The following is a 17572-nucleotide window of genomic DNA, read 5'->3' as shown; positions in this document are numbered from 1 at the left end:
AACCTGCAATCTTGGTGTTATCAGCGCCACACTAAACCAACTGAGCTATCCAAGCTGACCATACTGGTACTGTTCAATGTGATGTACAGTATAATGTGTTTTAGCATTTGTTGTTGCAATTTATATTTCAAAATGCAGAAAAAGGAAGAGGAGGAGGAAGAGGATGGCAGCATTGTTAACGGCTCAGTCTATGAGGATGAAGAACAGCAAGCACGATCTGGTGCTCCATGGTTCAAGAAGCCTCTTAAAAATGTGTCTGTTGTGGATAGCGAACCAGTAAGGTTTACTGTTAAAATAACTGGGGAACCCAAGCCAGAGGTTACTTGGTGGTTTGAAGGTGAAATGTTGCAGGACTGCGAGGACTATCAATATATTGAGAGAGGAGAAACCTACTGCCTTTACTTACCAGAAACCTTCCCAGAAGATGAAGGAGAATATATGTGTAAAGCAGTGAACAGCAGAGGAACAGCAGCTAGCACCTGTATTCTCACGATTGAGAGTAAGAGTTAGTGTTTTTTAAAAGTTCTCAGATCTTCAGTTCTTGCTCATGTTTGTTGATCTTTTCTTAACTTTTTCTTTTCTTTTCTCTTCTCTAGCTGATGACTATTAATATCCTACTTTTTCTGGAGCCTTCCTTCCCTAAATTTACTGCATCCATCTTTCTTTCTCTCTCCTGTGGTGGGGCCAACAAGAAGTTGTCTATCATTCCTCAAATAAGATACCCAATTGCCAGATTTATCTCATGGTTTCAGACTGAAGTTTGGCAACAGAAGTTTTGTTCATTTGACATACAAGGGCTCAATTTCCACTTGTAAACAGCATTGTGGCTGCTTGTTAATGCCACTGAAATTGCTTCTGTGACAAGGAGATTCTTATCAGGAAAGCCAAACTGTTCATATGAAACAGCTTGTCATTATGATCTCATCAAAATGCACGATTGTCTTGAATGTGATCGGCTACTTCATGTAAGGTTACCCTAAGTAGCAGACTACTTAATGTTAGTTTTCATATAGAAAATTCAGCCAAAACCATATACAAAAACAGTATTAAATCCAAAGACCACTTAATTCGCACTACATAAAAATGATATTTATTTCTTTGGTCCTGGAAGCTTTGAGAGCAAAAAGTATATTTTTTGGTTAAACTATTAAGTAGCCAAAAATAATGTAGTGGTTTATTTAAGTTATGCCTTTGTTTAATGCAACTTTTCCTTTAATATGCTTTAATAAAATTAAACCAAGATTATAATGGCTTGAAAGCAGAATTATGTAACTAAATGTGTACACACATTTGTATGTCATGTTCTTTGAAATAAAACATTTGCATTTGTTTTGTATTAGATGGTAGGCATTGTCCAGCATCTTGCTTGGAATATTGAACCAAATTTGCATCTTTCAGGTTGGAAGTGTTAGAATCATAGTGAATGTTTCAACTTACATCTCGTATTGTACAATTTACTGAATCATCTCACTCAGTATTTACCAGACACAATACAGAAATATGTATGTATATCAAGATATTACAGCCATGCTTTTTGCTACATGAGAAGCAACCAACTAAAATGTGTGCTGGAATGGAGAGATACGGAAGAAATTTGCATAATCTTCCATGGGATTTTGGCTTACATTTATTGAACAGGAAAACTGATTTACATTTTATGCAGGAGATAACTGGGTCTCTTCCTTACGATGTACCAAATGACTTATTCTGTACCCGAACTGGAAGGTTAATAAATATGTTCAGTTCCTAAAATTGAGTATGTTCTTTATTTAATATTTGCATAGCTGCAAACACTGGAAGAAATGATAAAGCTTTCAGGTGGAAGATGAAGTGTTAAGTACCTGCCCCCTACCCCACAAAAAACCCACAGGAGACAAATTACCCATTAGTTTACATTTATTGAGAACTTATACAAAAACATTACAATTAATGTGTATTCATGAGTACATACAGTGTCAATATTGCAAGCTCAACACAACATACTGTAAAGCATTTGATTTACCTCACGTCCAAGCTGCATGTCCCTAAGATACTTCCCATCACAGTAGCCTTTAAAAGACAATCTTCTTTTTTTAACACGGGTAGTTTCTGTAGAGAACACTATCTCAGGACGAAAATGCATCTTGCATTCATATAAGATAAAGGTTGCATAAACACAGGACTTTCATAGGGTACTACCAGTAGGAAAGGAGGAGCTACTGTTTGCATTCTGTAGGACCACATGTTTTTCCTTATGAACTGCTAGTACACACAACGAAAACCAAAAAGTTCTTTCTACTGCCTAGATTATGAAAAGAAAGATTTCTCAGCAGCTGATGTAATATTTTCAGAGAGGTGAATGATATAGCCTACCTAGTTACTAAAATAACTGCAATTTACACGAATCTAAAGATCACTTTTTAAAACTAGCAAAGCATATCCTATACAGCACACATACTGAAGGGTGATCTGTAAACATTGTTAATAGTTGAAATTAAGATCAGCTTTTCAAACATTCATTACTCTCACTGCCTAACATTCTGTGACTGGGAAATTTGCCCTTATTTTTCCCCTGCCATAGCACAAGAACCGCTCAAGGAAAACGAGGCAACTATGTAAGTTGGATATAAAAGTTCTAACTCAATGAATGGAATGGAACCTTTTGATTCAATGCAAGGTTTCTGACAGAAATCAGACAAAACTAAATACCACAACTACACTTGGTGCAAGAAGATGCCTGTAGGTCCACCAGCAAATTGATAATGAAAATAAAAAATGCTTAGTATAAAGATTATCAAAGCAGATGCACAGTACCCTATGCCAACAATTTCATTCTAGTTTCTATTACATCCCTTCCCTTGAAATTTCAATTTAAGCTATGGTTTATTAAAAACTGAGCAGAGAAAACAAGCTGTTTTAAAATGGAGAAACAAAATCCAACTGAGATGAAGCTCTTCAGCACGTATCTAGTTCTCATATAATAATGAAATCTGACATGTTGAACTACAACAAAATATGAAGTGGCTCGAGGGAATTCAAGTACAACTATTAATTTAGTTGTGAAATGCAAAACATTATCTATGCTTGACTATTTAGCAAAGTGTAAATTGATAGATGGTTTGTATTATTACCACATAACAAATTATGGAACATTTATGGTCAAGCAAATAGCACTTTAAAGAATGAGAAGCGATTAAAACAGGCAAATTATACCCTACACCATTAAGTATGGGATACATTTAAAATCGGTATTGTTTTGCCAATTTTACCTTCTACATGGAGCCCTTCTATGGTCCATGCTCATCGGCTCATCATGGCCATACACTCAAAGGAATCCTCTTTATTGGAAGTAACTATCTCAGGACCTGATTTTATGAGCTATGATTTGGTGCTTGCAGCATCTTCAGCACTGTGTGTGAAAATGAAGGCAGGGTTTTTTGAATATTTTTCTTTGATGCAGAGAAAAGCAGGACTTTTGATAAAATCAAAGCATTTTATTAAGTGACAAACAAAAAACTGATGGTACTGCCTTAGCATCGTCTATCTAAACTGAAAAAAATGCACCAGTTAAGCTATCTAGATAAGCCATATACAAAACATTTAAACTGGCAAAAATATACAGCGATTCAGCTGAAATAGCAAAGTAGGAAGGAGTTTCCTATAACAAGGAAAGATTTGCTGAACTGTTAACATTTTACTGGTAATACATGCTTTCTACAACTATTCTGCAAAATTCAAGTCTAAATTTTCCTTCTTTATCAAATAAGCAAGCTAGGTTATGTTTTATGGTGTATAACTTAAAATCCGTTATTGCCTTGGGAATGAGAGAAACACACAGTATGCTTGAATAAGTAGTATTGGGTATAACATCCTTTGAACATTATAAAAGCATTTGTGAAGGCTGTTGAAATTCTGACCAATATTTCCTGTATCTTGAAAAAATATTTTATATTCATTTGTAACAACTCTGTTATTGAGGGAAAAATAGTAAAAGTGACTTACTCAAAAATTATTGCAGCAATCCACTTATCTTTTAAAAATAAAGATACACATTTACCCAGAAATGTAAATAATTGTTTCAGACTTTCCATTGGAATTAAACCATGAATAGCAGAATACATTTGGGGAAGATATTGGCAGATTGCTTTTGAATACACAAGCACAAAAAATTCTCACAGGGACAACATTAATAAACTGAAATATGTATTTATACACTTCCTTAGGTTGTGCTTACCTGTGCTTTTTGCAGCAGAACCTAAGGTGGAAGGTCTGGGAAGGCACTGTGAAGTATAAATAATTGCACTGTTTGCAATTAATAAAGATTTTATACTTTAAATGAATCAAAATCAACAGCCTCCATTTGGTGAATGATAAAGAATCTGGTGAATTGTTGCTCTGTTTAGTTAGTAACTACACCATTTTCCAATAAGCTACAGACTAATCATGCAAAATATTTGATCTAGAGACTTTATAGCCTACACTAAATATATTTAATAACTTCCTAGTAGTCTTTTCAAAATTTAAATCCTAACCTAAATTGGGATAAAAATAATTCCCTCCTGATTCTACAGTACAACAAAATGCATTTTTAATTATTTGTGCAGTAAAACTACTTCATTTCTGATCTCATTTTGTTCTTTTCTTGCAGCCATCCTAAGAGTATACTCCAAAACAACAAAATAGTTTTCCAAAAATAAGGCTAATAGTTTTAGAAATTAACATATACTTCTATCACCAAATAAATGCAGACAACTCAAGACAATACAACTTCCTCCTGACAAGCATTTCAAACTTTTGTTTTTAACAATGCACAAGTTTATATCTGAATATATCTCATTTTTGAACCCTAATGAACAATTATTACTTAGGTAAATGACAATTTCTTTTGCTAAAGCTAAATAGCTCAAGAATACTTACCATTAAAGCTCATACACATACATTTATGAACACCTAGGTTTCTGAATTAAGAAGCAATTATGATTTGCTAAAATATCAGCACTGTATTTTATTCCAACATAATATTCACACAGGTATGGCATTTGCATTATGTGGAACACTGACAAAAAGATACTGTTGCAGTTCATCATTTTGTCATTCTGATGTACTTACAGTGCAATGCTCCTTGAAGGAACAATCAAGGATGATACACAGCACAGTCCTCCTCACCCCTACAGAGCTAGTTCTATACTGGCTGGATCAAACCTGCACTTCAACAGACAATGGCAAGACAGACTGTATTGCATGTAATCTAATAGATGCAAAAAAAGCAAACAGTGGATTTTAACAGTATACCAATTTTCAGTATGAATTAGTAAAAGTAAAAAAGTTTTATGGAGATTTTTCAAAATATAACTTAATGACTAGTCTTCAACATTTAAAAACAGAGCTCATCTGCAAGACGTTTTTTCTGTTAAGCACTCCCAGGCTCCAAATAGCATATTTCTAACACAAACGCAGTTTTAGTAACTAAAAAGCATATAATCCTTACTACACTGAATTCTTAAGCAAAGTGCTGCAAACCGATTGCTTAGCACATATTGCCTTTTAGAACAATTCAATAACAAGCCTGAAAAAATATACTAAAGAATTAAACCATGTATAAAAACAAATGTTAGCTATAGCAGCTATATGGGTCTGAGACAGTGGTCATGGATAAAAAAGAAAATGCAACTGTTAATGCAGTAGAAGTATGTCAAGGAACATCTTCATGTACATGCAATTTTTAATCAAGTAGAAAGAGGAGGATATCAAGATGCCAAACAGCAAAATACAGTAATGAAAAAGATCCTTCTATAACTATTCTGCAAAGGGAGAATACCAATGTAAAGCTCAAACTTTCAAGGAAAAAAAAACTTAATTGTGTACATGTACAGCATTACTAAGAAACCCTTGAATTCTCCGAGTACCCACATATCCAACTTACCGACACAGGAGGTTTCATATTATTTATTGTAAAGCACAAAACAGGCATTTAAAAGTGATCAAGTATACATTGAAAAAGTACATTTATATCACAAAGCATTGACCACATAATAGTTGCAAATACATTTGCTGGAATGTGTACATCTACACTAATGTACTAAAAACAAACCAATTTCCATTTCTACACAGAAATATTACCTCCTATCAGTAGTGATAGATATTTTGTACATTTTCAAAAACACTATTTTTAAACCAAACAAAATTATGATCTTCAAGAAGGCGTCTGCATCCATACATTTAACAAAGGTATTTTCCCCCACATAATGAAGCAAATACTGTATTGTCCACTTCTTATTATTGGCCCTGTGCGAAGAAATACATAAGAGATACACAAAAAGTTAAAGAAAATCTTTTTTAAATTGTGCTAACTCAGGAGTGAAGCCTTTAAGAAAGAAAAATTGGTTAATGTAATGGTGGTGGCTTCCTGCATGGCTTCAAAAACCCTGGGAGGAGAAATTTTTTGATCAAAAACATCGAATGTATGCAAAGAAAGACACAGAACTCCAGTTAACAGAGCATAAATCAATTTACGGATTATTATTTACCAGGAAAAATAATGCATACTCCAGGTAAGTTATCAAAGTGGGAGACATGCAAAAAAACAAAAAAACACCCCATGAAATAAAGGTTAAAAAAAATCACTAATATATCAGCCAAATAAGTCAAGATTGTTATACCTGTGGTGCTGGAGGATGTTGTGGCATTCCTTGTGGACTTGTCTGGGCATAATAGGCTGCCTGCTGTCTATAGTATTCAGCCCACGCTGCACTATAATCTGGCTGACCCGCTGGTGGGGCTCCGGCTGGAGCTGGAACTGCCTGACCTAGAACAAACATACATTACACAACTCTGGTGCCATAAAAGGGACAAAAGAAGCTCAAAATAATCTCGTTTCTAACAAACATTACCTTGCTTCTTGTAATATTCCTCCCAAGCCTTTGAATAATCTTGTGGCTGCCCTTGTTGACCTGCAAAACCCCCCACATTTTAATGTAAACACAGCTCCCAGGTACACCAAAATTACAGACAAGAATACAGTGGAAGAGTTCTTTGTGTTTTATTTGACGTTTAGTGCAAACAAAGAGAGATAATATTAAATCTCTAATTTGTATAATATTTTCTTCTACACATTGTTCCAGAGTTTAAAATAAAGATTTAAGCACTGTATGCCTACATTTGAGCTCAGCATTTGTAGAATGGTTCATAGCCCCACTCCTCAAAAGTTTACGGCAGAAGTGTGTGTGTGTGTGTGTGAAATCTATAGCATGAGATGCCTCACTCCATATAAAGTATATTGTTACATACATAAACTATCCCACCCGATCCATGTTATTGCCCCCTCTGTGAGAATTGTATTGCATTTTTTGGGGGGTGTGTGTGTATACACAATATTCTACAAAGTGGCACACAGGAGTCACTGCCGTGTTCCTACAAGGTGAGCCAGCCCTGAAGTGTATCAAACTGAGAAAGTTGGAATATTACTTCTCCCAACACTGCTTCAAAAATTAAGAATGCATTTCCTGTCAAATCATGTTTAACACACATTTAACGACATCAGATTTTTCAATTGCTGCCTATGCAGTACATAGAGGAGTCAGGTTGGTCAATTCCTAGTGGCCACATGGGTCCCTTTAAATTAGTTCACTGATTAATTGTGTATGTTTTAATTAAATAATCAAAATTAGATTTTCGAAGCATATTATATATCCATAGTGAATGAAGCAAGATCTTTAAAGCCTTAAAGTTGCAAGTGTCAGCAATTCTGAAACAGGAAAGAGTCACAATAAAAAACTAAAAGAAATCAAGCCTGTCCTTGATGTTTTCCCCACGCCTTCTAAGTGAGTTGGCATGTAATAGTGGGAGAAGGAACTCAAGGGATTTAGAAGCACCACATCCTGCCATTCCTCCAAAGAACTATCAGATATATGGAGTTACACTTTTAACATCACAAAGAATCCTGTGAAGTTGGTTAATCTATGAGATAGAGGTCATCTACTGAGCTTCATATATAATATCATGAGCCCCCAATTTCAGGTAACAACAACATACATATTAAATTAAAAGTTCTGTAACTGGCTCATATCTTACTTTGGAATTATACAAGTCCAAATATAAGGACATCCATGGCTGAAGGCAAAGTACTGCTATACTGATGTGTTACAAGTCTTTTCTGCGAGTTGTAATTGATCAGACCAAAAAGTGGCCTCCAAGTGCCTACTGTTAATTCTATTCCTTAAATAATCAAGGCGGCTCAAATGTTTAGGAATCTTTTAAGTACTGAACACCTTAGGAAAATTGCAGGATAGAAATACTGAAGTAATGTTTAACATTAATGTGATATTTAAAGTATAGCATCTTGTTTCAATTTATCGATGCATGCTTTAATTTTTTACTATAAACAAGATATTAACTTGATCCATGAAAGGATTAATTCTACATAATTTTTAAATACATCACTGTATAGTCAAAGGGAGTTGAGGGGACACATGAACAAGAAATGCACGCAAAAAACTAGTGCCAAGTTGTAGCAAAACTTTTGCCAAAATGGAAATTGTTATACTAACAGAACAATTTGGTTGGATACTGCTCTTGGTGCACAGCAGCAAATGTATTATTTTCTGACATTTAACTTAAGGTGGTATACATGGTTCCCAGATAGTTGCCCATCTAAACACCATAACTACTTAGCTTCAGCAAGGTGCTGACATTATTGGACGCATACTATACACTGGGACTTAAGCCTTTCAATCTGAAGCTGTGCAACATTCAGGAATTGAGGGCATCGATATTTCCTGCAGTGATGCTAATAAGTTACTTTTAGAAGTACGTCAGTCATATAATAATAGACTTGGATATGACTACTATAATCTTTGAATTGATCCAAAGATCCTACTGCATCAATGTAAGGCATTTCTGCTTGTCCGCAGGAGTGTTTTACTGACTCTACCACCCTCTGTTCTCAAGAGCCATTCTAGAGTGTCTACCTGGAACCAGGTTAAATGGATGCATCACTTCTTTCAAAATGCCCCTCCACCTGAGGGAAGCACTTTCTACTCATACAGTTGGGTCTCTGGATCCAAACCTCTATTTTGCTCTAAAAAGGTTTGAATAAATTTGTAGCAGAGTAAGTAGTAGAAAACCACAAACAAGGGTGTTATTGTGAATTAATTCATACAAGAACACCTGGTACAGTTTATACTCATCAAGTTATAAATATTGAGAAAGCAGTACTAGGGTCTTAGCAGTTCCTTAAGAGAAACATCATTTGGAATTGCTGTAGTTGAACTAGTCTATAGATCATATATGCCAGGCTGATTAAAAATATTTGGAAGAATTCAAAACTCAAGAAAGTGCCTACCGTACCTTTATGTGCTAATAAGGCTATTATGCCCTCAAGAGCTAATTTGGCATTCCTTGAAATCTGACTGAAAAAACCAGTCGTACATATACTCTATTTTAAAATCTCTGCTTCACAACTCAGATTCAGTCATGCCTTTAATGAAAAACATGGCAATATCCAGAGAAGGGCAGAATAGTCATGACAATCACTATCCCCCCCCCTGCTCTGCCACACACAATCAAATGAATCCAGGAGTAATGTAACATAATTTTAATTTACGGGCACACCCAAGCACAAATACCAGAATGGGGCTGGTCTACGTTAAGAGATTTAGCATCCTGTCAGACCTATTTCCTTAATTGAGAATACCTGGCTAACCTTAGGTCTGAAATATATGGGATTTATTGTGAATTTCTGAATTATGCTCAGGTTAAAAAAACCCCAGGATGTGATAATTCAATAAGAATGGTTAATGTCCCTTGAAATTCCAAGTCTGTCTCAACCACATTTTTGTTGTTCCTGCCTCAACCTAATTCACATAGTACAGCTTCACCTTTCCTCTCTTCTCTTTGCAGGCACAGTGACACTGAATTCTGGTGTGTCCTTCCATTAGAGAAAGAACTACTTGGGTCTTGTCGTGACACACACCTACATGATGCTGGCTCATGACAGAACTGTGAGATGGTGTCAATTAAGCGAGGCAGACTTTTCCATTTAGCTAGCTAGAGATATGCTCATTACTGGCAGTGTACATCATCTGATATGATGATGGTCATTACATGTAATGGCTGTTGTTATCAAACACTGATAACTCCACAAGGTAGGGAAAAAGATGGTGAGATGTTTTGGTTACAAAATCTAAGTTATTCTACACTTTATGCAAAATAACTATCCTTTCAATTCTCTGAGAACCCACTTTTCTTGATACGTATTGAAGAGGTATTCATAAGACACTCTCCCAATTCTTAATTTCTGGAGCAACTGAGTAAATTGTCTTGCTACTTAAACAAAAAAGCATATGAAACAGCAAAGCTTTTTAGAGAAGTAAATAATAAAAGCCTCCTTTTTACATCAATAAAAATGTAAAACATACCCATTTTTTTATAGTACTCTTCCCATGCCTTGGTGTAATCTACCTGCCCTGCTGGTGCTGGATTTGGCTGATCTCCTACATGAAAAGAAAGTTAAAAGAAAAAGTTTTTTGTGCGAACATGCATAAAAATACTGGCAGAGATAGTTCTGCATTTAAATTTACACACATAATGCGAAGTCAACAGCTGACAGAGACCAAAAAACCCACAAGGTCAACTGGAACGTATCTCACGGCACAATGAGAAAAATTACATTATGGGGTGAGTGTCAGTCACTTGTTTATGAACTGCATAGGAAAAGCTTTGCCATATCGAGATGCCAACACTGAAATGTAGAAGCATATAGCTTTATGCATCCAGCTGATGCAAAATACAACACACACATTTACCAAGTAGTCTAAAGCAATGATTCTGAAGCTGGTATTTTTTACAGTAAAGACTCATGGCATAGGACATATACATGATGACTGTTGGTGGGCACCCCACATCCATCAATGTCCTTTCAACAACAAAATATCCCTTCCACTGATTTGTATGGAGCCTGGTTAAGAGTTGCCTCAAACAAGAGTGGCTGGGTTTCCCTAGCCACTCCTTTGCTCTACCAAGGCTTCCTCAGATTCCAATCTGACCAAGTCTCTGGCCACATGTGTCTGAAAACATGTATGCATTGCAGGTTTTTTTTTTTTTGCAAGAGTTGTTTGATAGTTGGCTGTAGTACCAAATAAAAGCTCTAGTATTTTGATCTATTAATGGTATCAGCAAGCACACCAGTGATGAAATATAGACAAAATTTGGGCATCCTACAGTTGTCATGCACCAAGTTGTTCAGGACTAAATTTCTACCCAAATGCACAGATTAGTATATGGTATCTGGAGCACTGGTTTCTTTTCTATGTGTTCTACTACAGGTGTTTACACTCTGGCACTTCCAAGCAGGAGCTGAGTATGTATGGCTGTGACACTAGCCTTATCCTATCTCTGGATAGAAGGAAAGGTGGAAGAAATGCAACATCAATGATTTGTCACTATAGGTCATGAACAGTTTAAGGTTCATGTTATTCTTCTTGCTACTTACCCACAGAGATCCAAGAATTTCAATCCAGGACTTGCAAACACATGATTTGCATTTGCCAAGCTTAATGCAGCTGTCTGGATATTATGACAAACTACAGTTTACTGCTAAATCAGGACAAGAATCCTGAACTGCAATGGTGAAAAGGTGACAGCATGTCAGCCTCTGACATAATGTTCACAACACTATCATAGCAAAAAGAATGAGAAAAAAGGGTAAGAGAAAAAAGGGTAAGAGAAGGGTAGAAAGGTGACTGATATAGCAGCAATCCAGTGGCAGCCAAGACCTTGACAATGCCCTGGACACTTTTGATAAAGTAAGATTAAGAGGATAGAGCCAGAAAAAGTGAAACTTTGGATAGGGTGAGGTAGGACATATATACGTATCAATCTTTCTGTGTACCAATGAGTACTTTCCCTCCTTTCCATTCCATACTTAGGAAAGGGACTGAAAATAAAAGTGCCAGAATTGCAACACAAGGATCATACTGGGATAGCTCAGTTGGTAGAGCATAAGGCTCTTAATCTCAGTGTCATGGGTTTGTTGGGCAAAAGATTTCTGCATCGCAGGGAGCTGGACTAGTTGATGCTTGTGGTCCCTTCCAACCCTACAATTTTATACAATCTATTGTAAAATTATACTTGGAATATGGTGTACAGTTCTAGTTGCTTCACTTCAAAAATGACATGGTAGAGCTGGAATAATTATAGTAAAGGGCAATCAAAATGATCAAGAAGATTAAGCAACTTCCCAATGAGACAAGATTGCAACATTTGGGGGATTTTTAGTTTAGAGAAAAGGTAAGTAAGAAGGGACAGAAAGGTGCATACAATTATGCATGCTGTGGAGAAAGTAAACAGTGAAAAGCTTTTCTTCCTCTCACAAGATACTAGAACTTTGGTGACATCCAAGGAAGCTGAATCTTGGAAGATTTAGGACAGGAAAAACTTGAGGTAGAGATGGCCACTGACTTGGAAAACTAGAGGATTTGACGTGATCCAGCAGGCACTTCCTAGGTTATGCCGATTCCCCTTACATAAACTGGTAATCTCTAGTCTCAATGTACCAGCATGCCACATAGTGCTCAACACAATTTTCAATTCCAGTCTTAGAAACATCTAGCATTCATTTTTGCTACAAATCTTTTTTGTTATACCATCAAATTCTCAGAATTTCAGGTGGAATTTGTGAGGCAAGACTGTGTGTCTCAGATTATATGTGACAATCTGGTCATAACAATGCCCTGGGTTCAAAATTTTAATGAACTCAAGGAAGTTCATGAAATGAAATTTTGCCACCCCTCCCTCCCACCAACTTATGCCTCCCTGAAAAGCCTCTTCTGCGGACTGGAGATTTTTTTAATGGACAATTTGGGATGGGAGAATCAGTCCAAATTGAGCAGACCTCTGCACCATTTTAGGTGAATCATCCCTCCAAGGGATTCTTGCACATTTTCCTACATTATTCAGGTGAGGTCCCTGAAGAGCTTTTTAAAAGAGTCAAACGTTCCTTCAGTGAACTTCCTTAAATTCAAGTTCTTAGGATCCAAGTCTCCAAATACAATGATCTTACAAAACTGAGTTTAATTAATGGGTACCTTGTCCATTGGTCTGAGTGGCTGGTGGTGCACTAGGCGGAGCTGCAGGTGGTGGCTGTGCTTGCTGTTGATAGTAGTGAGCATAATAAGCTGCCCATGCTGCTGAATTAGGGTCTGTTGGCTTACCTAGGAAATTGAACATTACTTTAAGTTCAACATATCTTCGGTAGGCTTCCTTTATTTTCCATAAACTATAGTTTAGTCACACAGTTCATGTCTAATTGGCTGTATACAAACCATATATTATCTTTTAACACTATGGCATGCACAGGGATTTTGCTTTAAGTCAAAGTAGCCCAGGTCAATTTCTTAAACTTTCAACAGTATTTAGTTTGTAGTCGCATGACTCAAATTGCAATCCTATGCAAACTTACTTGGGAGTGAATGTCAATAAATTCAGTAAGATCTGTTTCAGAGTCAACATATTTAGGAATTTTAAAAATAATGTACCATGTTGTCTCTCATTTTAAACATGGAACTCAATGCAATCGAACACAATCTTGGCTGGACACGAGAATACATGTAGTTTTTAAAACTCTTTACCCTTACCAGGATCTGGAGGATTCGGTGGCTGCCAGTGTGGATAAGCATTACCCCATCCTTGCGGAGCATATGGTGCTGGAGGGCCACTAAGGAGGAAGCGTATGTGCAATCATTATTAAATAGAAATGGACAGCAACAAAACACAACAGCTGCAGCTACTTCAGACTTCTAAACAAGTCACATGGTTGCCACTGGTGCTTGGAGGTGCCAATTTACAGCACTTTCCCCATGCAGTGCTGGAACACCCCATTTCTGGGGAAAGCTCTAATTAGCTATTTGCAGCTGCAACTACTGTAGCAAATGCATTAAAAGCAATCCTGGAAATGGGTTGAAACCAAAGGGTTGTACAATAATATTTTTGGTTACTTGGTGAAGAAAAATGTTAATTTATTAGCACTTAGAAAATGTTCTGGCCTGAGTTCTACTGATGTAGTCCCGTGTTCGGGGAGAGTGAAGGTGGAGCTGCTCAGTTTTGTGGTTTATTTGTAAGAGTAAGTTACTTACTGAGGTGCAGGACCAGGAGGGCCAGGTGTATAGGGAGCTGGATTGTAAGGTCCCATTGGAGCTCCAGGAGGCGGCCCGGGTGGCCCATGTGGCCCAGGGACAACACCATGAGGTCCATGTGGCACAGGTGGCCCCAAAGGATTTACTGGACCCTGAAAGCAAAGATAAAATGACATGGATGAAGTTGCTATCAACCAACTGTAAGAACAAGCTTGTTCAAATATCCAGCTAATGCTCCTCTTCTCTAAATATTTTCTTCGGAGAAGGAATTCCAGCTCTCTATCCCTCCAGAAATCCTTTGCTGTAAAAAGATTCTGCAGTCACACTAACATTTACAGAACTCACATTATTTGGTTCTCATGTAACTTCTTGCAGTAATCAGTGGACTAAGAGGACATTCAAACTTAGAAGTAATAGCTCCTTTACTGCTAACAGTTCATGGGGTAAACAGCAATTGTACTAGGGCAAACAGCTTGACATATTTGCTACTCAAATAGCTCTATGACATGTGAGAAAATGCATCAAGAATGCAAAGTATATTTTGTGTATTTCCCCCCAAAGCTGCCAATTACTAGCATCATGAGGCAACTTCCACACAACTATCATAGGAGCTGGTTTCCTCTTACTTTACATAACAATTAAATATGGTTTTCCAGAATACTTACTCCAATCTTTTCTTCTATGAGCTGCCGAGCATAGTCAATCTGCTGTGGTGTCCCCCGGATGGTAAACAATTTCATATTTGGATCTGCATTTGGTGGTGGGTTTCTCTGCAGTTCTATTCTCGCACCAGATTGCTGGCTAATGCTCTTGATAGTTTCACCACCTGAAATTTTAAGTACAAATTATTGCACTGAATTTGTTGCTAGTTCCTAAAGAAACAGAGAAGGGAAATTTTAAACAAGTCTATGCTCCCCTGAAGAAATATCAGCCTAAAACAGAGCAAGACCTCTTGAACAGATTCACGTCAGGCTATATTTGAATTTGTGGTGGGAACTTTTTGGTTCCATTGTTTTACTGGCTCTATTCAGGAGGAGGAGGAGGAGTAACAAGTCACACATCCTCTAGCTCAAGGAAAAGTGACACTTCCACCACCTCAGTCCCAGTGCCTAATGGATGACAGTAAGATGTTGTCACACATCACTCAACACTGAATACAGCTACCCCATTCAGAAAATATCAGTTTAAATGTAACAGAAGATAGAAAAGCAATCTGCCAAATAGATCGAGTTTATTACCTTTCCCAATAATTAATCCAGTTTTTCCAGTCGGGACAATGAAATTAAATTCTTGCAATCCACCAGGTGGTCCCATATTCCAATTGCCCTGACCTCTACCTCGTCCACGACCACCAGGTCCTGGACCACCAGGATTGCCAGCCTAGGTTCAGATGAATAAAACAAAACAAAATAAAAAACAATTCAAAATTAGTGCAACCTAAAAAGCCTAGCAATTTTCCCCGTCAAAATTACAAAAATACGATGTCTAAAAAAAGAAGAGGAACAATATTTTTGCAGATGTTGCAAAATCTATTTTACCCTTTTCTGATCCTTCTGATACCATGGGGATGGGTAAGGCAGGGATAGGGGTTTAGCTAAAATATGGCATACATTTTATGTGCACCTGGGGCAGAGATGTGAAACATAAAGCATAGCTATCACTATCACATGTAGTTTGGTCTTTAGCAAATGTCTGCCCAGGGTATACTGCTTCAAACTGACGATGCGAGTATTGCTCTATATAGTGGGGTAGGAGAGCTGAAAGTAATGCCAATATATTTAACAACTGGCAACCAAAGGAGTGCATTTACCTCCATACCAAATAAATGGCATGGAATAGGGTCCATACTTAGCCCTTCTTTGACATGCTATTTTTCTAAATACAGTATTTATTTATTTTTTGTATGAGCCTATACCTGCAATCTGAAGTAACTCAGTGCAGACATAGCTTTAGGGATACAAGAGGCACTCTGATGGACCAGACAAATGGTCCATCTTATCAAGCATCCTGTTCTCCCAAGGAGCAACCAGATGCCTATGGGAAGACTGCAAGCAGGATGAGCACAACCACCTTAGTGAATGTCGTTGACAAACAACCTTAGCTATCAATATCATCTGTATTTCCCCAGAATGACAGCTTTCAGTCAACAATCTTTCTATGTACCTAACCCACACTGAGGTGAGGCTCAGCATTTATCCCATTGAAAACCATCAAATGCCAAAAAGCTTAGAAGGACAAAGTTCCATTAATCCTAGAATTAAAAAGTGTCTCATGCCAGCAGTTTTACATATGAAAGCACACCCCAGAAACTGATGAGAACTCGTTTAATACCATTAAATCATTTTGCACAATATTTTTTCCTGAATTGCGGATTTCTGTAGCCTTGCAGTGATGAAAAAGAATCACAAACAGGGACTGACAATTTTGCAGAATTGATGTTTTCTTTTAACCCAGAATGGCTATCATAGATAGGCTAGCAAATATTTTTAGTTTCAAGGTAGAAATTTGTTAACACAGCTATTTAAGTAACTATCACTAACGCTCCCATTAGCCCACTTCCTTTGAAGTTGAGAAATGTAAAAGAAACCCAGTAATGTTTTATAAACCACTCGATTTCATATTCCTAGTAGCTATGAACCAACCTGAACACTTCGAAGAAGATCCGTAATAATTTCTGCTGCATGTTGGCATCTGTCTGGAGGTCCTGTGATTTGGGCTATTCTGTCTGGAGTTGTTCCATCATCTGGAAGAGGAATGGAATATTAAAACAAATTTCCTTTAAAAATTAGGAGAAAACCTCTTAATTTTATGTCATGTACATAGGCAGTTCACCTGGTTTGAACTGTATCCTCACACCAGCATCATTCTGTATCTTTTTAATCATTTCACCATTTCTTCCAATTACAATACCAACTGCAAATCTTGGAATTGGTACCTGAAGAAACAAAACAAATTTTCAGCAAATTTTTCAAAGCAATCAAAAGTATTTATCTAGGTTTAGGTCACTACTTTTGACACATTTCAAACATACAACCAACCCACAATAAAGCCGCTGTGAAAAGGATTAGGTTAAGAAAAGGTCAGAGAACAGCAGGAAAATTAATAGCTGTAAACCAGGCTTCCTCAACCTCAGTCTTTTTTTGCCTACAACTCCCATGATCCCTAGCTAGCAGGACCAGTGGTCAGGGATGATGGGAATTGTAGTCTCAAAACATCTGGAGGGCAGAGGTTGAGGAAGCCTGCTGTAAACCCTTTCAAGCTATTTTTCTAACAAAATATTTAATACAATCCAGAAGTATAATGACCATTACAAAGAGTTCAATAATTGTCAAGAAGTTCATCACTAAGTTTATAAGGGCCAAAAAATGAAATAAAAATCTGTTATTATTCTATCTATTTATATCCTTTCTTCTGCAAGAATCAAGGCAGCTTACAGCTAAAACAGAAACAGCTAAAAACATAGG

General features: G+C 36.9%; 2 protein-coding genes across 25 annotated transcripts in view; one reads left to right on the top strand and one right to left on the bottom strand.

The window, feature by feature from the left end:
• The window catches only part of NEXN (nexilin F-actin binding protein), a 31317-nt gene extending 29565 nt beyond the window's left edge, over positions 1-1752 (top strand). For 12 of the 14 annotated variants that reach the window (XM_035122319.2, XM_035122323.2, XM_035122318.2 and 9 more), the window contains 2 exons: positions 139-499; positions 597-1752. In XM_035122319.2, the coding sequence (XP_034978210.2) occupies positions 139-499; positions 597-610 (375 nt within the window). In that variant the 3' untranslated portion in view covers positions 611-1752. Of the gene's footprint in view, positions 1-138 lie in introns of all 14 variants that reach the window. The other 2 variants (XM_060276801.1, XM_060276798.1) reach the window with 1 other exon arrangement.
• An 896-nt stretch (positions 1753-2648) lies between these two features.
• FUBP1 (far upstream element binding protein 1) overlaps positions 2649-17572 on the bottom strand; it is a 30731-nt gene continuing 15807 nt past the window's right edge. For 4 of the 11 annotated variants that reach the window (XM_035122334.2, XM_035122338.2, XM_035122330.2 and 1 more), the window contains 11 exons: positions 16941-17043; positions 16751-16851; positions 15347-15488; positions 14774-14934; positions 14109-14260; positions 13611-13690; positions 13062-13187; positions 10395-10469; positions 6870-6929; positions 6639-6784; positions 2649-4259 (listed from right to left, as the gene is read on the bottom strand). In XM_035122334.2, the coding sequence (XP_034978225.1) occupies positions 4152-4259; positions 6639-6784; positions 6870-6929; positions 10395-10469; positions 13062-13187; positions 13611-13690; positions 14109-14260; positions 14774-14934; positions 15347-15488; positions 16751-16851; positions 16941-17043 (1254 nt within the window). In that variant the 3' untranslated portion in view covers positions 2649-4151. Of the gene's footprint in view, positions 6785-6869; positions 6930-10394; positions 10470-13061; positions 13188-13610; positions 13691-14108; positions 14261-14773; positions 14935-15346; positions 15489-16750; positions 16852-16940; positions 17044-17572 lie in introns of all 11 variants that reach the window. The other 7 variants (XM_035122332.2, XM_035122336.2, XR_004693026.2 and 4 more) reach the window with 6 other exon arrangements.

The sequence above is a fragment of the Zootoca vivipara genome, chromosome 7 (assembly GCF_963506605.1).
Source record: "Zootoca vivipara chromosome 7, rZooViv1.1, whole genome shotgun sequence".
NCBI classification, from domain to species: domain Eukaryota; kingdom Metazoa; phylum Chordata; class Lepidosauria; order Squamata; family Lacertidae; genus Zootoca; species Zootoca vivipara.
The sequence above is the reverse complement of the archived record's forward strand: the minus strand, read 5'-3'. Positions and strand labels throughout refer to the sequence as shown.